Source organism: Drosophila suzukii, chromosome 3, assembly GCF_043229965.1.
Source record: "Drosophila suzukii chromosome 3, CBGP_Dsuzu_IsoJpt1.0, whole genome shotgun sequence".
In the NCBI taxonomy this organism is placed as follows: Eukaryota; Metazoa; Arthropoda; class Insecta; order Diptera; family Drosophilidae; genus Drosophila; species Drosophila suzukii.
The window spans coordinates 78492152-78517959 of record NC_092082.1 but is presented as its reverse complement, the minus strand read 5'-3'; the positions used below and the strand labels follow the sequence as shown (position 1 = coordinate 78517959).

The 25808-nt window shown below is 43.1% G+C and overlaps 6 protein-coding genes and 1 long non-coding RNA gene across 7 annotated transcripts; 3 read left to right on the top strand and 4 right to left on the bottom strand.

The window, feature by feature from the left end:
- Window positions 1-6090: 6090 nt before the first annotated feature.
- On the top strand, window positions 6091-10559 carry LOC108020216 (acyl-CoA Delta-9 desaturase). The gene is made up of 5 exons (XM_036821635.3): window positions 6091-6427; window positions 8748-9036; window positions 9098-9434; window positions 9749-10095; window positions 10168-10559. The coding sequence occupies exons 2-5, from the start codon at window positions 8748-8750 to the stop codon at window positions 10422-10424; spliced, it is 1230 nt and encodes a 409-aa protein (XP_036677530.2). The 5' UTR covers window positions 6091-6427; the 3' UTR covers window positions 10425-10559.
- Window positions 10560-11755: 1196 nt separating this feature from the next.
- LOC108020217 (uncharacterized) lies at window positions 11756-13359 on the bottom strand. The gene is made up of 2 exons (XM_036821626.3): window positions 12765-13359; window positions 11756-12260 (listed from the first exon to the last, which is right to left on the bottom strand). The coding sequence occupies exons 1-2, from the start codon at window positions 13279-13281 to the stop codon at window positions 11815-11817; spliced, it is 963 nt and encodes a 320-aa protein (XP_036677521.3). The 5' UTR covers window positions 13282-13359; the 3' UTR covers window positions 11756-11814.
- A 1380-nt stretch (window positions 13360-14739) lies between these two features.
- On the bottom strand, window positions 14740-15603 carry apn (apnoia). The gene is made up of 2 exons (XM_036821624.3): window positions 15383-15603; window positions 14740-15207 (listed from the first exon to the last, which is right to left on the bottom strand). The coding sequence occupies exons 1-2, from the start codon at window positions 15495-15497 to the stop codon at window positions 14909-14911; spliced, it is 414 nt and encodes a 137-aa protein (XP_036677519.2). The 5' UTR covers window positions 15498-15603; the 3' UTR covers window positions 14740-14908.
- Window positions 15604-17534: 1931 nt separating this feature from the next.
- Window positions 17535-18791, top strand: Osi22 (Osiris 22). Its single transcript, XM_017088338.4, has 2 exons — window positions 17535-18312; window positions 18380-18791. Exons 1-2 carry the CDS (start codon window positions 17631-17633, stop codon window positions 18703-18705), a joined length of 1008 nt encoding a protein of 335 aa, XP_016943827.3. The 5' UTR covers window positions 17535-17630; the 3' UTR covers window positions 18706-18791.
- A 365-nt stretch (window positions 18792-19156) lies between these two features.
- On the bottom strand, window positions 19157-20810 carry wntD (wnt inhibitor of Dorsal). The gene has a single exon (XM_036821636.3). It carries the CDS (start codon window positions 20178-20180, stop codon window positions 19251-19253), a length of 930 nt encoding a protein of 309 aa, XP_036677531.3. The 5' UTR covers window positions 20181-20810; the 3' UTR covers window positions 19157-19250.
- A 260-nt stretch (window positions 20811-21070) lies between these two features.
- Window positions 21071-21918, bottom strand: LOC139353125 (uncharacterized). Its single transcript, XR_011604281.1, has 2 exons — window positions 21778-21918; window positions 21071-21715 (listed from the first exon to the last, which is right to left on the bottom strand). It is a non-coding gene; the product is annotated as an uncharacterized lncRNA (long non-coding RNA).
- Window positions 21802-25500, top strand: LOC108020220 (glutamyl aminopeptidase). The gene is made up of 7 exons (XM_036821627.3): window positions 21802-23096; window positions 23348-23445; window positions 23508-23825; window positions 23899-24017; window positions 24093-24178; window positions 24257-24662; window positions 24720-25500. Exons 1-7 carry the CDS (start codon window positions 21848-21850, stop codon window positions 25366-25368), a joined length of 2925 nt encoding a protein of 974 aa, XP_036677522.3. The 5' UTR covers window positions 21802-21847; the 3' UTR covers window positions 25369-25500.
- The last annotated feature ends 308 nt before the right edge of the window (window positions 25501-25808 follow it).

Genomic DNA, 25808 nt, shown 5'->3' with positions numbered 1-25808 from the left:
TTTGCATATAACCACCACCACCACCAACGCCGCATAAACGCAACCAGGCATCGCACGTATGCGTCACATTGGCTTCGATTTATAATTTCTCGGTCAAAGTCAATGTCAATGCAAATGGCAAAAAACCAGCAAGACTCCGCCGCATTCGCATTAATAACAACAATCAGTCAATGGGGCTATTTGGCATTAACCCTCCTCTAGTACTCCTCACCGTCACCCTTGGCTTATGGAAACGGTCGAAATCCGAACGAGTTTTGGCCGCTTATCAATAGCTTTTCGGCTTCGACTCCGGTCTAAGCATTTGCATTTGGCCCGAGAACTCGTTTGCTTCGCGGCTGACTTTGGGCCCTGTTACAATTTGCTTTTGCCTGCTTAGCATTTTGTATTTCCTGATGTTTAATCAGCCAGCTGAAGACGAAACCGAGACAGCAAATCCATTTCGGGGTTCACTTTTTCACTTCCCTAACTGGAGGGGAATTATAATTTTTATATTGTTTGTAGTTGGACCTAAAAAAATATTATTTTTATAAGATATCAATGGATATTTTATGTGTTATTGGAAATACATCATATCGTTGTTTCTTTTTGCTGGTTATCTATTGATCTATTTTTCAGTTCAAAAATGATTTATCTCTTGAGATTTCAAACTCAGTTGTATAAAAAATAGGATCTTAAGAAACTGGTTCTTGATATTTATAGGTTATAAATCGGGGAAATCTCTTACCATTGTGAGAAACCGCTTATAAGAACCGAACTTTGTGTTCCGTTCGGTAGATAAAATTACAAAGTCTTATAAAGAGGGTATTCCAAGTACTGCTGGGTCTTTCTTTGACGTCACTTGGCTCCATTGCGGTCTCGACTTCTTCTTTATCTCTTCATTTGCAGCAAAGACAAGCGCGAGGTTTGCTTCGATTTGATTCTGTTGGCGTCGTTTTTTCGCGCAGCATTGGCCTTTTTGTTTGTCTTTGTTTCCATTTACATATTTTAATTGCTGGTAGGGTTCGAACCCCGCAGAGGTCCGGTCCCCAACTTGTTTACTGTTACATCTATGCGGAAGAGTTCGAGGCGAGGCGGAAGTCTGGCCGAAACCACCAGCTGGGTAATGTGTAATGAGGCGGGGGATTTTCAAAATCATCTGAGACCTAGGAATCGATTTGACGGACCAGACCACGGTCCACGCTATTAAATTTAAATGGGATTCTGGAAGCGAGTATAATTCATTCTTTTTGGATTCCAATGTTTATATTTATACTCCGTGAGCTCAGCTTTAAGAGGGGTCTCGTGTTCGCCAAAAACTGGTTATGTCCCCGAACAATTTTCTAAGACTTGATCTTGACGATAAATTTCAACAAGCTAGGATTGTAATCGCAGCTCTTAACTATTTGCAGATCTTGTCCTAAATCGTACTTCCCTAATTTCGAACTCAATGTCTGTTTAATGTGTGTGTTTAATCATGGCATCTTTTGTTTCTCGGTCACAAAAAGTTCTTGATTAAGTTTATGACGCGTATCTCTAGGCAGTATTTTTTTTATATTCGCCTTGACTGATATCGTTGGTGGATGGGTGTTAAATGAGCTGCCCCCCGATTTATGGAGTCGCCCGACTGGTTTTCAGTAGACTAAATTGAAGGGCCATATGGCGACTTCTATTGGGTATCAGGTCGCGAATAAACGTTGGTAATCAGTGCTCGCTTAAAGCACATGCATATTTATGCAAATCCACTTACGCACCAGCAAAGAGTCAAGAATAGAAGGCCCGAAATATATAAATCTGCGGACAGACTGAAGGCATTTTAAAACGCCAATCAGGTTTGCGATCTCCCCCAGAATTCTAAACAGGCTTTTTCGATGCTGATCATGATCGAATAGTTAATGAAAAGAACCGAGCACTTGGTGACAAGTTCTTTAAGTCAGCTAACCCAACTTCCACAGGGGCCGGGGATTCTAAGGCTCGAAGTGTACGGAAATGCTATTGTGCCAAAACAGAAAACCGAAAAAAATATGTCCGAAAAATTCGGGCGTGGGCGAGCAGAAAAAGTTGGGGGCACGTGATTACTTTGCTAATTTCTGAGCTCCGGCGACTCCAATTCGTTTTATGGCTTATCAATGTTAGCATGGAGCATTCTTATATTTCGACGAATGGGCAATGCCCTGTGAGTTTCTCAAGAATGTTGCTGTTTTTACCTGGGTTTTCCACTTTTTAAAAGCTTTTCAATGTTTTTGTACTGCAAATCCTATGTTGGTACAAGTCAAATTGGGCCATGAACTTGGTGTTTATGTTTATTTACAACCATGCCTCAGAGATAATTTATTCAGTGCCATTTGTAGTAACATTATTTGCATTCTAAAACAAAATTAACTATAAAAACTTTATAAATTCAAAGAAAGGTAAAAACAAAATTCAGTTTTGATATGTTTGTGTAAGTAGAAAGTTTCTTAAGAATCTTTTCAGTTATACAAGATAATAATCATAATTATCTTAGTATTTAGAAATAATAATTTTACTTCCTTTAATCAAGTATTCACCAGTACACTTAATTGTGTTTATAGATCTATTCATTAAATTCATTTATTCAACAAAAAAACGTGCCAGCCACGAGAATTCATATGAATGGGCGTGGGTCTGTTGGCCGAAAGAATAGTCTAAAAATAGGGGTACAGGTTTATTATCTTGTGCTAAACCCTAATGGACTTGGGTTGTATGCAGCCTGACAAGCGCCTCGAAATCGTAAAACCGTGTTTGATAAATTGGCCAGACGGACGGCCTGGGAATCGCAAATCGGCCAACGGCATTCGGCCAACAGATTTGCCAGAAGCGTGTGCTGAAAGAAATGTATTCCGAAAAAGCAAATAAACGAGAAAAAAGTATTAACATATATTATGCAGATTTTGCTGATCGCGTTGTGACAAGTGACAATGAGATCGGTATTGCAATGTCCATGACGCGCTGCCCTGGAAAGCCATTTAAGTTGTTCCCCTTAGCCGATCTTTATCTACACAGAACAAAAATGATCTATTACCTATATATTTAATGAAATTTTTTAATTTATAAGATGAAATGATTAAGAATAAAAAAACATTATAAAGATTGAAAAAGTTTAAGTGATAAAACCTTAAGCGCAGTTGTGTAGAAGATTTAAAAAAAATATATCTAAGTCAATAAAACTTAATTTCATTTGTATTGTATTTAAAATTTGATTTCTATTAGATTTCTATAGATGATCTTATTATCATACACCTTTTATGCTTTAGATCAAAGTTATAAACGTGATATTTTTAGAACAATAAAATTAACCTTTCTGGTTTTTGTATCTGTATCTTTGGCTGTTTTGGTATGTGTTTAAGTATATGGACACACAGCTACGGATATGTAATGAGGCTTTTGTTTGATTTTGTTATTATTTTTCATGGCACATTTGAGGCGTGTGTTGACGTGACATTGTGCTCTTCCTGCGGCAAATCTGGAATTTGCATAAATATTTGGTTAAAGCGATCGCGAGCACCTGGAGGACTGATTCGGATTTTCACGCACTTTAAACTTGAAACTGCGTCTCGAGAGTTACTGCCTCGGCCAATTTGTCACCGCGGCTGCGTCATTTGAACAGTGTTTTCGCAACAGCCACCATTGTGCATTTCAATTAGCTGCAATTAGTTCGGGCATCGCATCACTTTCAGAGTCTGTTGCCGCACAAGTAAAATTTCATTTGAGTTGGTTACGCCCGAAAGGTTGGGGCCAGGTTAAGACCAGGTTAAGAGCCAAAAGGCTGCGAAACGTGCTTGCAGTACACATATGTATTTTAGTACTTGTACTTGTACTTAATTGTGCAATTTTCGCCACTCAAGAACTAGCCAAGAACTCAAGAACACCAAACGACCTTGGCTAACTCACGACCCACCGTCACACGATTCCCTGTCGAATTCCGAGATGCTACTGCCATTTTGCCAGTCACATTTGTATGAGTTTTAACCACACTTTGCAATGACTGTAATCATATGGATAATTTTTTTTAATTTTGTCTTCAATTTATTGAGGAAGGCTTCGAGGTTTGCGAGGGAGTTCAGTTGCAATTCGGCACTTGACTTTGCACTTTTCACAAGTGCCTTTGGCACAGTGGCTAACGATTCTAAGAAACTGACAGATTCAAGTTACGGTGATTAGTCACACTAAGTACCCGTCAGTGGAAATGAATTAAACTGGAGTATCAGTAAAATTTTAGTAAACTATTTACCAGCCAGCTCATGCAAATAAATATTAGTTATGTGTCATTAATTTTACGCTTAGGGAACTTGCCTCCATTGATCTACGGAAAAAGCCCGATTTATATATCTATTGTAAACAACTCATTACCTTTAAAGGCAATAACTATTAATAATAACTGTTTAGGATTCATGTTTTAATTTACTCCATTAGGAAAAATGTTATTTATGAAGATGACATTTTACAAAAGCGATAACTCTTTTTTTGACGCCTAGCAATTAAGTAATATTTTACTTTAAATGGTTTGAAAAACATACATTTTCTATACTTACAACCTAAAATATGACTTTAAGCTGTGACTTTTGTAACAGGAAATATTTTCACTCAAAGTAATTATTATCTTACATTTTCTGCCTCGTGTGAAGACATAAAAATTGGTGAGCTAAACAAGTTAACACGCTTTGGTACTCGATAAAATTTTTAGCTAATATAATATAGATTATATTATAATATAGGTTATATATTATTTTCTTTTTTCTTATAGGCAATTATTATGATTTTCCCATTCACAAAAGGCCAAAAATTACTCACTTTAAAAGACTCGTTAGTAAACACGTGTTGGAAATAAACTCTGGAATTATGCTGATTGAAATCGAAAGCCGTAAAGTCGCGGCTGTTTGTTTGTTTTGCTTTTTTTGAGGGTAGTGCGATTACAGGCCAACGGGGCTGGGAATCACTGGAAACGTGATGTCAAACCGGTTAACACGGCGCTATTTAACCCACTGAGTAACCACTATGCAATTTTAAACTGCAAGATGCACTATCTGACCTTCGGGGCCGCGAAACCTTCGGTTCGCCGAGGGGTTTTTGACACCATATGCTGGCAGATGGCAAACAATTTTAGTGGTCGCCACTAAACATAATTAGACACAGCTCATTTCAACTTTTGCGGCGTTGGTGTGAAAACCCGGCAATTATCAGAAACCGCAACGAACGCGAAAACTGTCAACAAACGCACTTTCGGCCTCCTTTTCTCGGCCTACGATGCGGTAATTGCTGTTTGCCTAGCGAGCACTACAAAAAACACCCAAAAGAATAGAGCAATTATTGGCCCATTTCATGGGTTGGCTGGTCAAATATTTGGGCGGACTAAATAACAATTAAATGTCGGCCACGCGGCAGGAAAATGTCTGAAGATAAACCGAAAAAACCAATTAGAATCTGTGATCAGTTCGTCAAATATCTGAATATGCATGTGGAGACGAGGCCGAGGTGGCAAACTGGTTAACTGTTTGGCATCTGACATACATCGCGTTATATATGGCCCAGATCCGGAGTGAATTAAGAACGTTATATAATAACGCAGAGATTCGAAAACATGTTTCCCAAGCACTTCATTAGCAGGCAGTGCAAAGCCAAAAAGAAACAGCCGATTGACGTGATGACTTGACCGATAGTTTATACCACTTGACCTGTGAAGATCCAAAAAAAGGAAAAAACTTGTCTTAAGTGTTTTTGTACGTGATTAACTGATTTGTTTTCTACGGGGACTTACCCCCGGCTATAAGTAAATTTCAGAGGAAAGTGCAAGTGATCTGAATATTCTATGCAAACTGATCGAGCGGTCTGAAAGTCTGAAACAAAGTTCCCTAACAGCCACGCGCCGAATATTATGAGACGCATACAAGCGAAAGATATAGCATAAGCGACCCCGGCCCCGTATATCCGAGATCCGATCCGAAACCATCCGATGTGATCCGAAATACAATCCGAAACGATCGTCACAAGAACCGAAGCAGCGGCAGAAGCGTCGAAGTCGCGGAGAGACGGCTTTAAATTTCGGTGTTGGTTAACTTTTGAGGCACTGTATCCGTCCGCCTGCTCTCTCAACTCGATCAGCGTCTCAAAGTCTCAGCGTCTAACGATCGATCGCGGTACTGTGCGAATTCTTTGAACTAGGCGCTTAAAAAGCACTGCCAGTTGCTCCGATCCCTCATACGCCGTGCATTCATCGCGCCTCGTGGACGTGCCGTGTGTAGTGGCTGTAAAAAGTGGAAAACAAACTCAGATAACCAACGTACCACGTAAGGAGTCGTCCTTATCGAGGCGATTCGAAACGAACTCGAGTGCTAACAGTGATCTAGTGTGTTGTGAGCGAACCGAACTCAGCGGATTTTGAGTGCTCTACTTCGACTTTCTACACTTTTACATTGCAACTCAATCCCTAAAGGTGAGTGTGTGTTGGGTTAGGGGAATAGAAATTGGAATCTGTTCCTATAAAGACTAAGAACCCGTATGATTTTGATGGGGCTTTGTCTTTGCGGAAGCAAAGCAAGCAGGAAACAAAATAGCATCTCGATTGACTATCGTAAAAGTTTGAGCCGAATTTCAACTTCGATCGTCAATAGCCAATCGACCATGTGATTCACCTATAGGAAATAACATTCCACCGCGCAGTAAAATATAGTTATGAAAAGAATCATATGAAGTGTCTGACGCAAGACCAAAAAGAGGGTGGCCAGTGACGCCTCACGTAACCCTCATAATACTAAAATTATGCTATCCCTAAATAGACCGAATGGAATTCTATAGAGTCGAATCTCTTTGCTCTTAGCCGCACACGCTAATTGCGAATGCGTCAAAGTGTGCGATAATGAGTATGGATGCCACGCATAATGCGACCATAAGCATATTAAGTCGGGGGAAGATCTGTTTAGATGGGTAGTTGGAGAACCGTAGACCCCTGACCAGACCAAAGTCACGTTCCCACTTTTTGTTCTGGGTGCCATCCAGTCAGTCCGGTGTATTTGGTATGCGCCAATCGTCGCCACCTGCGTGCGCTGCTCGAATCGATCAATGGGGCTCCTCCCGTGGTATCAATCACAGTCCCGCATTAGATTTGAGTCAGGTTCCATAACTATATATTTATTACCCACACTCTGACTGATTTGTGACGTGGTCAGACAGAGTTCGTCTCGAGAAGCCTAGAGCCAAGTGGACCTACCTCAGCCAAACCCAAAATATTAAACCTTGCCAAAACCCCCAAAACTCGTTGGCAACATCAACCTTGATTCGAAGACGGAGATCCCAAAACCCGAAACTGAAACAAAAGCTGTTCTATACATAAATTGATCGTGGTTACTTAACTATGCTAATAATCCGGTAAGGATGACGGAGTGCTGGACTCATCCGATTGTCGCATTCGATCTGAAGAAGACCCGTGGCAAAACTAGTTTAATTCAGCCAGCGCGTGGCACCTGCATGATATTAACTAGTACGGTCTATATCGTTTATACAATTTCACTCCCCTTATCGCCACGATAACGAATTGCCCCTAATAGTGAGTCTAATTACCCGTGGTTTACATATCGCCCCCAGTCACAGGCCACCTAGTCCGAAAGCCTGAATTAAGCAGGCGAATAAAATTCAAAACACACGACTTGACATTGAACCGCAGCCAGTTAATGGCTTCAAATCTATGCGCAAAGCCCCCAGCCGTAAGAATACTTTTGTTTTGAATCCATACGAGACATGCAACCGCGCTGAGGTCAACCGGTTGTCTAATTTATCTATTCTAGAGAGTTGAAGATCAGCCATTTGGCCAACTTATTTCTGTTGCCAACTTCAGGTGGCGATGCCTCGCTTGAGCACCCGCAAATATCAATTATCCGAAAGACAGGGGAAAACACGAATTGCATGGCTTCAAAGTGCATTGCGGTTAATGGACCCACCGGGCGTATGTGCAATGTGTCGCACTGAACTCATGACCTCCGCTCATGAATTAATTCAGCTCTGCATAATTACAAAGTTATTCAAATTCACAATGGTCTACCTAAATAGCCAATGACTCTTGGTCACCCTTAGTTGTGAAACGTATGCTATTGCATTTCGAAAAAGTTTGCAACATTTTGCAACAAAGTATAGACTTTTGAGATTCTAGAAGTAATGTTTCTAATTATATACAAGCCCTCCCCCAAGAACTTTTCATAAAGAATTATATTTATTTTTAGATCACATGTTGTATGGTTCTTAAACAACCTTTACAGGTTTTCAATAACTGCCAAACGTTTGATAGACTCACCAGCGTTGGTAAAGAATGGGTATGCAAATATTTCATTGGTCGTGTACAACATAAAAAAAAAAATATTATTGATTGTTTTTCGGCGGGGATTTTGTTGTTTTGGCTTGGGGTTCGGATTTCGTTTTATTCGGAATTCTCTTTTTGCGCTTCCGGCTTGCTATCTTTGTATCATTTTGAGTATCATTGAAGCTGGCCAACTGGCGAAGGTCGCCGCTCGGCACTCACCTCAATTGTGGTCCATAATTAGTCGTGCAGCTGGGGTGATGCCTTCCATATGGCGAGCCATAGAGAGATAGCTGCCTGTCCTGCATCTTAATGAGGAAAAGCACTGTCGATAGAGGAGCACCCATCTCTGGCGGCTCCACATAATCGAGACGACAGGCCATAAATCAGGAAGAAAACTTTTGAATACCAATTGGTTTACTAATATACTCAATATACTTTTTTTCTTTTCCGGTTGTGTTTGCAGATGTCGCCCAACATAATAGGCAGTACCTTTATATTGGCCGAGACGGCCATTGCCGATGGCAATAACAACAAGAGGGCTGCCACGCCCGCCGCCCCTGCCGCCCCCGTGGCTACGACCACGCCCACCCAGAAGGTAGCCAAGAAGGCGGAGACGAAGACCCCTGAGAACAAGCCCTACGAAATGGAGATCGTGTGGCGCAACGTGGGTCTCTTCATCATCCTCCACTCGATGGCCCTGTACGGTCTGTACCTGGTCTTCGCCGAGAGTGCCTATTTGGAGCTCTTGCCAGGTGAGTTTGGGTATCACCGAGCCCCGTCTGCAGTTAGCTAACTTTTGGTTTGTCCCCTCAGTTTATGCCACCATGTTCCTCGGAGGTCTGGGCATCACGGCCGGAGTGCATCGTCTGTGGTCGCACAAGGCCTACAAGGCCAAGCTGCCGCTGCGCATCTTCTTGATGCTGTGCCAGTCGCTGGCCTTCCAGAACAGCATCTGGGAGTGGACCCGTGACCACCGTGTGCACCACAAGTTCACCGACACACACGCCGATCCCCACAACTCCCGCCGCGGCTTCTTCTTCGCCCACATGGGCTGGCTGATGTGCAAGAAGCACCCCGATGTGACCAGCAAGGGCAAGCAGATCTCCATGGAGGACATTGAGCAGGATCCCGTTGTCATGTTCCAGAAGAAGTGAGTGATTGGCATAGAAAATTATATGAATATTTATTTTAATTACCATAATCAATCAGGGTGTCGAACAAATACTTTGAGTGCCTGAAAGTAGGCAATGGTATTTGATTTCTTCTGTGAATTATTTTATAGCCTACATTTCGAGGCTTTTAAGGGTGGATTTAAATCTTCAAGATGATTTTTAAATTTAAAAAATATTTTCATACTTTAGAAACACAATTTTCACACTTAATATACAACAAATGACTTCAAATTAGCACTGAATGTTGACTATCCTTTGTATCTACTATATTTATTTAATATTTTTTCTCCAGACTCTACTTTGTGGTGATGCCCATCTGCTGCTTCGCCCTGCCCATGATCTTCCCCTACTACGTGATGGGCAGCTCGCTGCGTGTCTGCTTCTTCACCTGCTCAATGCTGCGCTTCTGCCTGTCGCTCCACTTCACCTGGTTGGTGAACAGCGCCGCCCACTTCTACGGCATGAAGCCCTACGATGTCAATGTGAGTGCCATGAACAACAAGTTGGTGTCCACCTTGACCATCGGCGAGGGATGGCACAACTACCACCACGTCTTCCCCTGGGACTACAAGGCAGCTGAGCTGGGCACCTACAGCTTCAACTGGACGACGGCCTTCATCGATGTGATGGCTAAGATCGGTGAGTTCTATTGAATCGCATATAATACCAAAACATTTTCTAACTTGTATATATTTGGTTTCCCTCTTAAAGGTCAAGCCTACGATTTGAAGTTCGTGTCCCAGGAGATGGTGTACAAGCGAGTCCTGCGCACTGGTGATGGTTCCCACATTGCCGCTCTGCTGGATGCCAACAACAACAGTGCTATCCCCACTAGCGAACTGGTGGCCCATCTGGATCACGAGAAGGAGGAGCACGCCATCTGGGGATGGGACGACAAGGACATCAGCGAGGAGGATCGCAAGAGCGCCAATGTGGTGAACAAGGAGTCCGAGTGCAAGCTGGATTAGAGGATTGGGGGAGAACTGGGGAGTTCACCCAAACGAACACACTTCTTGCTGCCACATCGGGCCGCAGTATTTAATTATATTAATTGCCTATTTCTCCGTACTGCCTACGCATTCAAATGGTGGCTGTTAAACAAACTAGAAAGGACAAAGAAAGTCAAAATCAAGGGGGATTCCGACCGTGAGACCCGATCCGATGGCAGCAAGAACATCTTATATATCAATGGCTTCAATTCCAAATACAACAAAACAAATGAAAACTATTCGAGATTAGTCAAAGCAACTCGTTGGCAGCAACAGAGTGTTAAAAAATTCTGCACCTTATTAATACTCTACACAATCCCTTTCTCGCACTTGTCGTTCGGGGATAATGAACACATCTGCCACTCTCTCCCTATCTTTATATCTATCTCTATACTTATATATAACTGTATATTTACGCAAGAGGTTCTAGAATTAAGCGTACCTGCTAAGATCTATTTTAAGCATCGACTTTTATGTGTGTGTACATTGTGTTAGTTATGTAGGTCTAAAATTGTACATTTCAAAAACCAACTATTGTTGAAAACTCAAAAAAAGTATATAAAACTTAAAAAAAAAAATTGCTTGCATTTTTTTATTTAACGTTTTTTTAATAAGAAATGTTCTTTGTGGCAAATTGTTCTACAAAAGATTATTTTAAATGAGCTTTTAAAGTTTCAATATTTTTGGAATCTCAAAGTATTTGTTGGATAGTGTGTTTGTTGAAGAAATATTTTTCTTTTAAACGAATTTCTATAAAATATCTCAAGTAGTATCGTTATCCATTTATAGCGAAGTTTGTTATGCCCTTACCTACCGCAATACATATGAAACCCGACTATTATGGCCATTTTACGCTCAATAAACCAAGCCATTTGAAAGCAATTCTTCTTAGGTCGTATAAACTACATTCATGACATAGACATTATTATATTTATTTCATCCCATTAACCCATTAACACCGTAGGAAAGTTTTATTATTGTAATTTGTTCTAAGCTAGCATTCAACTAATTGATTTTTTAAGCTTTTCACGCTTTCTATTTAGGCATGGGTAGGCTTTTGGGAAATAAACTTAACGAAAGTGTTATATGATATATATCAGAGGTTAAATTTCCCAAGCAATAAATATTGCTTCAAAAATGTTTCAGGGGGTTCAATTAATATTGGCTATCTGGTGATATTCCCTATTTAAAATTTCAGTTAATTCCATTTTTGTGACTAACCAAAACATATTGTTAAATTAATATTTACCAAGACTAAAAATGATCTCCTTTTTACCAAAAGTTTTGTAGACTAAGAAAAAATAAAACCATGACACAGGAGACAGTTTTTATTGGAAAAGTGGACAGAGGGTGGTCATTAGCTAGGGAGCTAACTGTAGCTGATGTGCTGCTCCTCGTGGGTGTTGAATTGGGTGCGGGCTGCGTACAGTAGAGCCGCCATAAAGGCGCCGTTGTTCATCACCAGCGACAGGATGGTGGCCATTTTGAGGGCCGGCAGGATGAAGGGTAGCAGGCTGCCCAGCAGGACGACGGGGAAGATCAGCATGGGTACCGCCACTTGCATCATGGTGACCTTGTACGAGTTCTTCTTCTTTCGCTTACCCAACACCCCTCCGCCACCGCTCTCTCCACCTGCCACGCCCCCTCCGCCTCCCAAGACGCCCTGCTGCTTGGAGTCCCCTTCAGCTTCCGGTTCGTAGTTCTCCACACTTCCGCTATTGGCACCTCCACCGCTAATGGACGGGAGATTCATCAGGTTCAGCTCCATTTCTTCGGTCTCACGTCTGCGGGAACGGCCCATCCGGGATTTTGGGGCTTTAAGGAAAGGAATAGAATCTTTATTTTATAAAACTTGCAAACATGTATTCACAATTTAAACAAAATTCTAGAATGTATACGTATTACGTAAATCAGTATTAAAACCTTGTATTGTGTTAGAGAAAACTTAGTTATGCTGTCAATTTCCGGTTCTCAAACATATTTATTATCTATTCAATTGAAATTCCCTGCATAAAATTCGGCATCACTTATTTCGTGCATGTGCGGAATATTTCCAAATGATTAAAGCCACGCTCAATATCGAACTGACCAAACTAGTTATATGAAAAGCCACATTAATATAGTATTATTTAAATGTGAGAAAGTAAATTAATAGGTGTTCTTAGAAATCAAGTGAATGAATTTTAATGAGTAGGTGCGTTGTGCATATTTCCTCTTATGAAAGATCAAATGCAAAACTATAATATAATTTTCGGGTATGCTTAAACTGTATTTTATTAGGTTTATGTTGTATATCATTTTTTTGGGGTAAATACTTACTCTTCTTGAGCGAAAACTTCAGTTTGTTGTCCTTGCTGGGCACGATCTTCACCAGCATTCCGGATAGGAAGTGCAGCTTGAGGTCGCGGTGCTTGAAGAAGCGCTGGAAGTTCACCACCAGCCGCTGGTTGAGCTCCTTCTCGGACATTTTCTGATACTTCTTCCCCACCAGACTGCCCATCTGGGTCTCCTCCCCGAAGAACTGGTCCACAAAGTCCCGGGTGAGATTGCCGCTATTGGGCATCTGGCGGCGCTCATCCATCTTCTGCAGCACATACAATTTTGTGCAGTGTAGCATGGTGAAATCCCTTAGACATTCGTAGATTCTCATTGGAATCGACGCCCTAAAGTATGACACACTATTCGCCGACTGACTGCGACCTGTGGTCGTCTGGTTCAAGTCTTCGCTAGGAGTTACTGAATCTTGGCCAAGAAGTGGGGTGAAGTTTAAAAGGAGGCACAGGCCAAGTCCGAGCAGGATGTGCCTGGCTAAGGATCTTGCTTGGTTGGTACGCATTTTCTGTTTATATTTTGGTTTGTTTTTTGCCCAAACAACACAACTGCACCGCAGCAGTGACAGTGGAAAACTGAATGCACATCTTGGCCAAGAGCAGCTGCAATCCTAGCCCGATTGTCTCGTCGATTCTTGGCCACTACTTTCCTCCGGCCGGGCCAACTGGTTTGCGATTGGCTCGCCAACGCTTGGCTGCCTCTTAGATTTAGTTTAGCGGGTCAGGCGGCAGTTGCTCTCACTTGCCGCTATCAACTTGCCACTTGCTACTTGCCCCACTTGCCTGACTTACGGCCGTTGGATTCGATTGTTTACAGCCAAAATTCTTGGGCCAGTTGTGATGCCACTAATCACCGCCAGAATAAAATCTGTCCCAGCCGAGAATCTGGCGCACCTGGCTCATTTTTCAGTCGCATTAACTGTGTCACTAGTGCGACTGCAAGTAAAAGTTACTCAACGGGGGTTCCAGGATTTGATTTGTATTACATCGAAATAGAAAAGTTAAAGAACCCAAGGAATAACATAATTTTATCCAACGTATATTTTTTTCGTCTACAAACAATTTTCAACTAATTTTGTTCTCTTCTGTTTCTTAAATAATGATAAAAATAAAAAAATTTGAATATAATAAAATGTTATGAACAAAAATTCTGATACCAATTTTTGTAATGCTTACAGAACTTGGGAAGTGTTACTATACCTTTTGTTTTCAGTTCTCTTTAGTTACCTTTAAACTTCTATACTAGCCTACACAAATTAAAATACATATTAATCTTCGAGTGTATCCGTTACTTTGTTGACAGTGTGCAAAATTGTAAAAATTGCCGCAAAGTGGAACAATTAAAGCCGGATTCAAGATGATTGAGTGGATAGATCGCTAGAAAATCGATACGCCTTGAATTAAGTGTCGATGGATCAAGTGAGAGTTAATTAATTAGTCTCTAACCATAATGAGGTATAAGTATAGTCAAGGAGAAATCCGGGCGGTAGCCAATTATCGGCATTGGTGTTCCGACTAAGTGTGACCCATTTCGATTATTTTGGAACTGGGAGTATCAATTGACTTTCTATACGTGTGGCACTGCGGAAGAGCAGTTAAAAGAACCGTAAATCACGAACGCCCTCCGTCGAATTCATAATGAGATAGAAATTTCACTTTCCACAGGGGCAGCAGAAAAACATACGCAATCCAATAAAATCCATGGGCGATGTCAGCAGAAAATTTCGATTATTGATATGTTATTTTCACAACTGACAAGCATTTTAAAAATACCAAAAAGGTGAAGATTTTGCTGGAAAAAATATGAGAGATCGAATTAATTGAATTCTTTCAGTATCATATGCCTTTATTTATTATCTTTTCAATAGAACGATTTTCAGCAGAAATCATTCTAAATAATATTTAAGAATTTAATTGTATAACTTCATTCAGCAGACTAATCTTCATTATTATTTGATAACGAAAATTCTCTGCTGAATGCCTTTGCCATTCTTTTACTTGTAATCAATAAATAAGTTAAATAAATAATTTAAACTAGACTTAAATTATTATTTGGTTGCATGCTCGCTGAGGCTGAGGTAAGTTTGAATCCTCGTCTTGCATTAAATCCAGGTCAAAGGTGAACTATTCGATCTACCACTCCTTCTCCAGCCAGACGGGCTGCTGGGTGTGCGAGTGGGAGTAGACCACGGGCACAGGAGCCTGGACGGGAAGGGGGGCGGCGGCATAGGCCGCGGCTGCCTGGACGGGAAGGGCTCGGGACAGCATCTGACCGATGGCCAGCACCAGTAGGATGACTCCCACGCCCAATCCCTTGATGGAGACGACGGTCAAGGCCGCGAGCAGGGTGGTGATCACGCCAACGACGAAGGCGCCTGGCACCAAGGCGAAGCTTATGCGCCGCAGGAAATGATGGCCAAAAGTACGGCTTTCTGGAAAAAGGGGTAAACCAATTAACTTTATTCACAAACTTATTAAGGGATCTCAATTAGGTTCCATCCTAAATATTTTGTATACCAGTAAAAAGCACACAAATATGTTCTGAAGAGGAGATTTCATTGATAGATTTCTTGAATTGATCTCCAAGAACTATTTTTTTTCACTAACCCGCCACATCCGAATCCGCATCCGAGCTGTTGGCCGCCTGCTGCTGACCAAGCACCAAATCACAGGCCAAAAACAGGCAAACGAGGGCAAACACAATCTTCTGGTTGGCGGCCATTTCGATTTGATTCGATGATCGTTGATTCCTTGAGGATGAGTATCTGGTAATCCGTTTGACACTGCTGCACTGCACGACTCCGGCACTGGTTAACAATTGAATGGAGGGCTCACATTGACATTGGCTTTTATCGACGAGGGTTTTGTGTTTGGGCCGGCTCACTGGGCGGCTACTTGAAATTCGGCAGCCGGACATCGCGCAGCCGCAGCGTAGCACGAACGTGTGCCAAAACAAGCAAATCGTGCCGCTGCCATACGACTCAGACCGCCATCAGACTGCCCCCGACTCGTAGATGTCAGTACACTGTGAATAACAAGTTTTAGCTACCTTTTTTTAAAAAAAGTATATGTCATTAAAACTATGAAAAGAAGGGATTTTGCAGAGGTTTTATTATACTTTCTTTTCTGTTTAACGATTTGATAATAAATAATTATAGTTAAGTAAAGAATTTACACTATATTTATAAACTAAAATATTTAATATAATTTTTTATGCATTTGTGTATAATATCCTTGGCAAATGATCTATATTTTTATTATATTAATAATTTTATTATTTTTTTTTTTGCAGTGCACTCCTTTGAATATGCATGCAGTCCGTCATTATTTTCACTGCCTTTGAAGGGGCCCTTTTTCGGGCGCAACGCATTTGGGGGTGTGCTGCATAGGAACTTGGACATGGAACTCGGACTTAAAACTTGGACATGGGCATTCTTTCACGACGCGTGTCTATATTGAGGGCAGCACCCAAGTCTTAGCGATCGATTCGCTTTCATTTTTCGTCGCTGGTCGATAATGATTTATCAGCTAATTAACAATAAGGTACTGCATTTTAATGTTTAAACTATAGCTGTATTAAAAAACGGCAACTTTGTCTTATACGATTTTTTCATTGATGAATGTTGGCACACCACGTCTTCGTCATTGCAATTCACTTTCATTAACGGAAATAAATCAAAATGCAAGGCAAGCCTATACCGTTTTTTCAGTCCGTGGAGTTTTTGTATACATTTATGAATTAATTTTAAGAGATCTAAACATTTTTCTACATTTATAAAATAAATTCTTAGAACTTAAATATATTAATTCACTTAAATGTATATGGTATGTTCTGTAAAAGGTGTCAAGATATAAAGCACTATTATGACTCAGAAATGTTATGACCATAATTCTTGCACTTTTTGCTTGCCATGTGTCTAATACTATTTAGATTGGATTATCCGACTTTTCTTTTTACTAATAAAAGATAAGATAAGCTAGTATGTGCTACTTGTTATCGAACCGTGATATGGTGGACATAAAACACGGCCATTGGGACAATAAAACCATAGCTACTGCAATCGATCCGCATTAAGATTTCCCTATTGCGAATTGGAGTATTTGTTTGCTAATTGTGTGAAAGTAAATTAGGTGACCAAATACGTAAAGCGGATTTTTCGCAAAAGCTAATGGATGGATAGAATTTACTTTCTACTCTGGATTTTGATTTTGAGAGCGATCTGCCTGCCGCCTGCGCCAGTTTTGTCAACAACTTTCCCATGCGATGGCCGTCAAGCGTTAATTGGAGGCGTCTGAAGTTGTGCGGTAAAGAATGGAGCATGTAGTATGGAGTATGGAGTATAGAGTCGGGAACCGTTAGCAGGCTACTTAGACAGCCGGCTTTATTTATGGCCAATGCAGCGGTGTCCCGGGGTCCCGGGGGCAATTAAAGCTAAAAGAAATCAATGAGCGAGATCACTGAGAAATTGCAGGCCTACTCTAGATATTTGTATTTTTTTCGCTTGTAACACAGACATCGACTTGGACCAGTGGCAATTTAATTGAAGAGGATCCAGCACAAGAATCGTGTTCTAGCGGCGGCAACCTGCAACATTGCAACTTGCAGCGGCAACTTCTCGACTCTTTCAGCTGTCTCTGTGCTCAATTCAAATGCCAGCTCCATTCCAGTCTCAGAATGCAGCTAGCTTTGGCTTTTCTACAGCAGCCGTGCTGCTGCTTTTCTTCAGCTTTCTTCGGAGTTGATAAAACTCTTGGCCGCCGCCGATCGTGCCACATTTTGCGGCTGGCCATTGCAGCGGTTGCACGCAGCTTTATTTTTCCTTGGACTCAAATTTAACTTGGACATGCAACAGAGATGAACGGTCACTTGGTGAGATTCCTTTTACTGTGCGTGCTCTGCAGCTCGCTGGCCTTTGGCCAGGATAGTGATACTGATGGCAACCAGGAGACATCCACCGCCAGCCAGGAGGCAGCCCGAGGATTGGCCAGCAGCTATGAGCCGGAGGACAAGCAGGCGCTGCGCAAGAACTCGCACATCTTTATGGGCATCTACAAGAACTACAAGAGCACCTATCTGGGCAACAAGACGACCAGTGAGTACAAAAAAAGGCTGCGAGATCGCGTGAGTGCCCCCCAAATGGCGGAGAATGAGACCCCCGAATCGTCGGGTCCCGATCAGCAGGACCCCAGGGATTCACTGGCCCAGGAGATCCGTCAGGATGGCCAGGCGCAGGCTTTGATGGAGGCTCAAACCGAATCCCCAAATTACGATGATAGTGAATCCTTAGCTGGCAAAAAGCGGCGCAAACGCAAGCGCAAGGATCGCAACAAGCGGCGGGAGGAGGTGGAAACCGAAACGGATCAACCTGAAAGTGATCCTGACCTAGAGAACGAGACCATTCAGCGGTATCATGTGGGTCCTGGACTCAATGTCAGTCTGGACATGAGCAACGACATTGTGCACGTGAAGTTGGATGGCGAGAATCTCAAGGAGATCATGGGAGCTCGCTGGTTAACCCTAGATAATAGTGAAGAAGGTGGGTTTATATAACATTAAAAATAGTATAAATTAATACTAACTTATAAAATTTATAATCTTCTTAGGTCGTGGCAAGAAGTACGACATGATCACCAAAGTCTTACCACTCTTCATCCTCCCCTTCCTCATCCAATCGGCCATTGTTCCATTTCTGGTCACCAAGCTGAAGTTGCTCCTGGTCAAATCCATTCTGGTGGGCAAACTGGCCATCTTCCTGCTGATCATCTCGGCCATCAAGAATGGCAACAAGATGGTCCAGAGCTACGAGGTGCCCTCCTACTGGGCCGGCGAACCCAGTCGGAGGTCGGAGTTGGCCGCCGCTGCCTCCTCGGCGGCTGCCGCCTACAATGGCTATCGGGTTGAGGGCAAACCGACCACCTGGATCAGCTAGATCGGGGGAACACAGTCTCACATTGCTATAAGTTCGGTTCTAGGCTTTTAGTACTTCGAAATAAACATACACACAAATCGGGTTGATTAACTGTGTTTTCTCTTGGGTCGTAATTGAAATTAAGGGTCAGTTAGATGTTTGGTTATATATATCATTATATCATGGGTAAAATGGAACCCACAGATAAAAGGTTGACTTTATTAGGCAACTGGAAAATTGTGCATGTTAAATTGGCAAAAAAGTATCCAGTACAACACCTGCTGATGGAAAACTGTGAATGAAAGCATATTTCATTTTTATAAACACCTGCAGAAAGTGATTCCGATTTCGATGATATAATGACTTCATAAAAATGCAAAGTCCCCATAAACTTGTAGAAAGGCGATTAGAAAATGTTATGTATGGTATATATAAAATTAAGTATTTATTGATATTATTTGTTGTGGCAATAAATTAGCGGTGGGTTGAAATAAATTAACTTAAATTAAGGTATTATTTCTTCATGGGTCTCGACCAGCGCCCCGGCTTCCTTATGGATCATCCTTTTAATAGCAGGAGTACTGCTTTTCCAGCTGGACGCACACATCGCACTGGAGTCGGAATCCCCAGACCAGTTTGCAGTTGCACCTCCGCTCGGATCGCAAGTGCTGTGACCGAACGCGATATCCGCAGACGCGACACAGCTGCTGGCAGGAGAGGCGCTCCTCCAGAGAACCGCTGCCATCCTTGGAGCACTGGCGACCACGAGTTCCCTTCCACAATCCTCGGGAATCGTGCTCACAGTAGTTGGGCGAGTCCTGCATGAAGACCAAAGAGTCGAGGGGAATGTTTTCCCACATGATCTTCAGATTGCTACTGGCGCTGTCCAGTTGGATGGCATCGTCGTACATCTGGAGGAGATCCTGGGCAATGGATTCAAAGGGCTTGAGTACAGCCACACACTCCTCTTCCTGGCAGTTGCCCTGCACAGGTCCTGGCTGCTTGCACCGGCACTCCTGCTCCAGGGATCTTTCTAGAAGAGCTCCAACCACCCGTCGATTGTGAGCAGTGGCTCCTGATCCTGTTCCAAATTGCTTCACGAACTGCTCCAGTGCCTTGGAGGGTTCATGGGCACAAGGAACATTCAAGGCGTTCTCAGTGCATCCACATCCTGCGATCACGCCATTCGCACAATCCTTAGTCAGTGTGTGAACTATGGCTGCCATGGAGATGGCCGCCACATAGACATCCTCCCTATTCGGAGTCTTCTCTTCTGGCTTGGAGTTCTTTTGTACAAAATCCTGGCTAGGGCAGTTCCATCGTTGCCACTGGAAGCTCTGCTGGCAACTTCCAAGAGCCTGTTTTAGTCCTTTTCCAGTTATATCCTCCCAGGAGATTGGAGCTTGATACTGGGTGTACTGGTAGTAGTTCATGGGTTCCAAAACTCCAGCCAAGGTGGAGGTAACTTCCAGAAGTAATGTGATTGCAAAAAGCATGTTGTCTGATTTTATAGTGATAATAATATTTGATGTTTCCTTTGCGATGTCGTTAGCTCGACTGAATGATGACGATGCTGGTCAGCAGACTTATATAGCCTGATCTGGGCGCCCTCCTGGGGCCGGCCCGTGGGAAATTTGGGCCTGGTCAAAAAACCGGAAATTTGCCGTTTTCCACTTGGAAATTTTCATGGGCAGGGGGTAGGAACTCCCGGCGACGGATAAATACAAAAACCCACTGGCAGCCCGCGATGCAATTGCGGAGCAGCAGCCCAGTTTCCTGCGACTACCTGGAGGTAGTCCTCCTCGCTGTGAGCAACTTTCCCACGCTTAGGCAGGTAGATCCTAGGAACGGCGCCCTACGTGCTCATGAATGAAACCCATCCGATTCCATTCAATACGTCCGGATTTCCCCACTTCTCCCACTGCACAACATCAATGCCCGGTATTGGGTTCGGGTTTGTTTGGGTTTTGGACTGGCCAAGCCAATTATATAACAAAACATATGACAAACAGTAAGTATAATCTGGAAAATTAATTGCGCTTTGTGGTGAGTCGGCTTTGTTTCCATATTTAGCTAAAGTTAATACCTAGGATTTATACAAATGATGTTAGGGACGAAAATCCAAAAATTGATAAGGGGAATTTTTTAAGCTGGGATTTCATATATGATCGGCGGCACGAGTTATATTTTGAGAAAATACGCATTATTGAAATGTTCGTTTAAAAGCAAAGTACAAAATAGATTGCCTTACCTGATAAGGATTTTCAACTAAGATAAGATATATAATATCTGATTGATAATGGATAGATAGATAATAAATGAAAAGAAAAGGTAGACCCTTTTAATAGCCAATCGCTTGTCAGCACTTCAAAGATAATACGATTAGTAAAAGTGAAGCATGTAATTATTAAATCAACAAAGGTACAAAACAAAACTTTTATTGACGTCAAGTAAAAATGTTCTATAAATCAATACCCATAATTAGCAAATATTTTTTATGGGGAACTTCCCTTTTCCAGCTCGCAGCTCGTAAAGCCAAAGTCATTATAAGCACTCCAGGTCCAGGCGTTGCGAAAACGTGTGCGGAAATTTCGATGTTTGGGTTTTAACACAATGAAAATACCGATTCTCTAATTAGGTCGAAAGTATCGTCTGCATAGCACCGGAAAAGGGTTTTTTAGGACCTAAGCGCCGGGTAAAACAGAGAACAGAAAGGGACGGGACGATCGGAACGGGACGCAGGTAGTAAACAAAATTGCTCAATTGGGCTCCGTAAGCCTGAGTAACCGAGGGTTACGATCACACACATATGGGCCTTGACACTGGAAGTTCCTCGGGGCTCAGCAGCTTGGAATTCCGACTGGCCGAGGAAAAACGCGCCAGATCTTTGGCATTTCTAAGTTTAATCAAAGCGCCATGACAGGGTCCAAAAATTCGAGCGATTGTCAGCCGCACTCGCCTTCGTTTCATATACATATGTTTCGGCTAATACCATTGAAGCGGCTCATCGACGGGCGATTAGATTAGCAATCTGCAAACGCAGCCAGTCAATTAAGATATAGGGGCCCACTTGAGGTTCCCAAACTAACTTACCTGTCGCTATTTCGCCGTGGAGATTGCTTAGTTTCGCTTTGGACTCGGCCCGTGCTGGATTAACGTGGTCATGATAATCACCGCCAAGTTGGTAGCCATTGGCCTGAGCCTCGCGCTCACGGCCTTCACCGTGTCGACAATTGTCCTGGCCGTCCAGAAGTCGAGTCTTCAGAATGATTTGCGCGATGCACAGGAGAAGCTGGACCTCCTCGAGGCGGGGCTTACGAGCACGGCTGCTCCGACAACCTCGAGCACTGCGAGTCCTGGCAGCACTGCAAGTCCAGAACCAACAGCTGAACCTGGAAGCACTGCTTCTCCAGGATCTACTGCCTCACCTGCCACCACTGCAGCTCCTGAAGAGAAAATAGACTACCGATTGCCCGGAAATTTGATACCCACCCACTACGATCTCTATCTGTTCCCCAACATCGAAACAGGGGAGTTCAGTGGTCAGGAGACCATTACAATCACAGTTGTAGAGGCCACCGACAAGATAGTCCTGCATTCCCTAAACTTGAACATTTCGAGTGTGGCCATAATGAACACGGGCAGTAATACTTTGGAGGTCCTGGAGACCTCAGTGGATTCCGTCAGGGAGTTTCTGATATTCCAGCTGAGTGAACAGCTACCACAGGGCAGAGAAGTGAGACTGCATATCGGATTCGAGGGATCGATGGCCAACAAGATAGTGGGTCTGTACAGTTCGTCGTATTTGAAGGAGGATGAGAGCCGCAAGTGGATTGCCACCTCCAAGTTCGAGCCCACCTACGCTCGTCAGGCTTTTCCCTGCTTCGATGAGCCGGCTATGAAGGCTGAGTTTACCATTACCCTGGTTCATCCCTCCGGGGAGGATTACCATGCCCTGTCGAACATGAACGTGGATTCCAGTGCCAATCAGGGTGCCTTCCAGGAGGTTACCTTCGCGAAAAGTGTGCCCATGAGCACCTACCTGGCCTGCTTTATTGTCTCCGACTTCACCTCAAAGCAGGTGGACATCGACACTAAGGGCATTGGAGAAACCTTCACCATGAGCGTCTACGCCACTCCAGAACAACTCGACAAGGTGGACCTCGCCGTGACGATTGGCAAGGGAGTAATCGAGTACTACATTGACTACTTCCAAATTGCATATCCGCTACCCAAACTTGACATGGCCGCCATTCCTGACTTTGTTTCCGGCGCCATGGAGCACTGGGGATTGGTCACGTACAGGGAAACTTCGCTATTGTACGACGCCGAAACGAGTTCGGCGTCCAATAAACAACGCATCGCCAGCGTGATTGCCCACGAGTTTGCACACATGTGGTTTGGAAATTTGGGTACGTTAACCCACTGGGGATATACCCTTAGGTGTTATAAAAATCTGAACAGGGGTTAATATGGGTTGGGCCATCAGAACCTTATTTATTTATTTTTACGTGGGTGTTTGGTGGTAGAATGTGAGCAGAGTAGAGGCAAAGGCATTTTCAAACCCGCGGGCCGACTTCTCTGCTTCTGTTGACCACTGGCTTAAGAGGTTGAATTTATATCACATAATTTAAAATGGCTCTTCCTTACTTTTTTCTTGTAGTCACCATGAACTGGTGGAACGATCTTTGGCTAAATGAAGGCTTTGCCAGCTTTATCGAGTACCTTGGCGTGGACGCCGTCTACCCAGAGTGGCAAATGGCAAGTTACCGAAAGATACAAAATGATTATCCGAACTGATTTCTTATATCTAACCTCCCTAGCGTGACCAATTCATCGTGAGCACCCTGCACGCCGTACTCACTTTAGATGGAACTCTAGGCTCTCATCCCATCATCCAGACGGTGGAGAATCCCGATCAGATAACTGAGATTTTCGACACCATCACCTACTCCAAGGGCTCCTCTCTGGTGCGCATGCTGGAGGATTTCTTGGGAGAGACCACCTTCCGTCAGGCAGTTACCAACTATCTAAATGAGTACAAATACTCCACGGCCGAAACGGGTAACTTCTTTTCAGAGATCGACAAACTGGAACTGGGCTACAATGTCACCGACATCATGCTGACATGGACGGTTCAGGTAAACCCATAGAAGTCCCAAGAAATGTGCAAATATTTCAACCCCATCTTTTTTCATGGTTTTTTTTTTGCAGATGGGTCTGCCAGTGGTCACGATCGAGAAGGTCTCCGACACGGAATACAAATTGACGCAGAAGCGTTTCTTGTCCAACCCGAACGACTATAACGAAGATCATGAGCCCTCGGAATTCAAGTGAGTGAGCAGAACTTATTGCCTGGATATGTGGTATCTGATTGCGAATTTCGCACATACATTATTTTCGCACAGCTACCGGTGGTCGATCCACATCACATATACCACCAGTTCGGAGTCGGTGGTGCAGCGTGCGTGGTTTTATCACAGTCAGAGCGAAAGTAAGTGGTGCCATCTGTATGCAGATTCACGGGTCGGATCCTCAGATAGCTGATCTCTAAACTTTTTTTTTTCGACAGTCACTATAACCGTTCCCTCCGCCGTCCAGTGGATCAAGTTTAACTTCGATCAAGTGGGTTATTATCGCGTTAATTACGATACCGATCTGTGGACCGCTCTGGCCGATCAACTGGTGGCTGAACCGAGTTCCTTTAGCGCTGGAGATCGGGCTTCTCTTCTCAACGATGCCTTTGCCTTGGCTGATTCCACTCAGTTGCCCTATGAAACGGCCTTTGAGCTGACTAGGTATTTGAATAAGGAGGCTGACTATGTTCCCTGGAGTGTGGCTGCCTCTCGTTTGACTTCTCTGAAGAGAACCCTGTACTATACCAGCAGCTATGCCAAGTATAAGAAGTATGCCACTGCCTTGATTGAGCCCATTTATAGGGACTTGACCTGGACCGTTGGCGAGGATCACTTGGATAAGTAAGTATTCTTTGGCCATCTCAGGGATCCAGATTTCTATACCATTATTATCCACAGTCGCCTTCGTGTAACCGCTCTGAGTGCCGCTTGTTCTTTGGGTCTGGAGTCCTGCCTCTCTGAAGCTGGAGAACAATTCAATACCTGGTTGGCCAACCCGGAGGATCGTCCCAAGGCCGATGTCCGTGAGACCGTCTACTACTATGGAATACTCTCTGTGGGAAGCCAGGAGGTTTGGGATACAGTGTGGGAGCTCTTCGTTAACGAAACCGATGCCAGTGAGAAGGCCAAGCTGATGTATGGACTCTCGGCCATTCCAACTCCTTGGATTCTGCAACGCTACATTGATTTGTCCTGGAATGAGGAGTACGTTAGGGGTCAGGACTACTTCACTTGCCTGACTTACATCTCTGCCAATCCAGCGGGTGAACCATTGGTCTGGGACTATGTCCGCGAGAACTGGCAACGGTTGGTGGATCGTTTTGGCCTGAACGAACGATATCTGGGCAACCTGATACCCTCGATCACGGCTCGCTTCAGTACTCAAACCAAGCTGGAGGAGATGGAGCAGTTCTTTGCCAAATATCCGGAGGCTGGGGCGGGAACAGCTGCCCGAGTCAGGGCTTTGGAGACGGTCAAGAACAACATCGTCTGGCTGGCCGAGAACCTGGAGGGCGTGGACGCCTGGCTGGACAAGCAGCAACTGTAGGAAAGTCCGAGGAGGAAGTGGTCTTGCGACCATCGATTGAATTAAATTTGTACTCATCTAATTGCCATTATAAAGCAAAAACATGCCGAACAAGTGGAAATAAAGATAAGCTAGTTATGGGGAAAACTGAAATTACAGCTCTATAAATAAGCAATTATCCATGATTGATAACATGATTTGATAACAAGGATTGGGTGGGGGTGACTAATGGACAAGACCTGATTTGATTGACTTTTACTGCAGGCCCAAATATCCGGCCTAAATTTTACAAGCTATGGAAATATACTTTGTTATATGATGAAAGAGTAAAAAAGTTTTCAACTATTTCAATTCATTTCAATTATTATAAATTAAATATAGCAAAAAGAACCGAAAACTTTATTCTTATCATTATCAAATCATTTATAATCACTCTTACACAACTTTACCAAGAAAAAGTG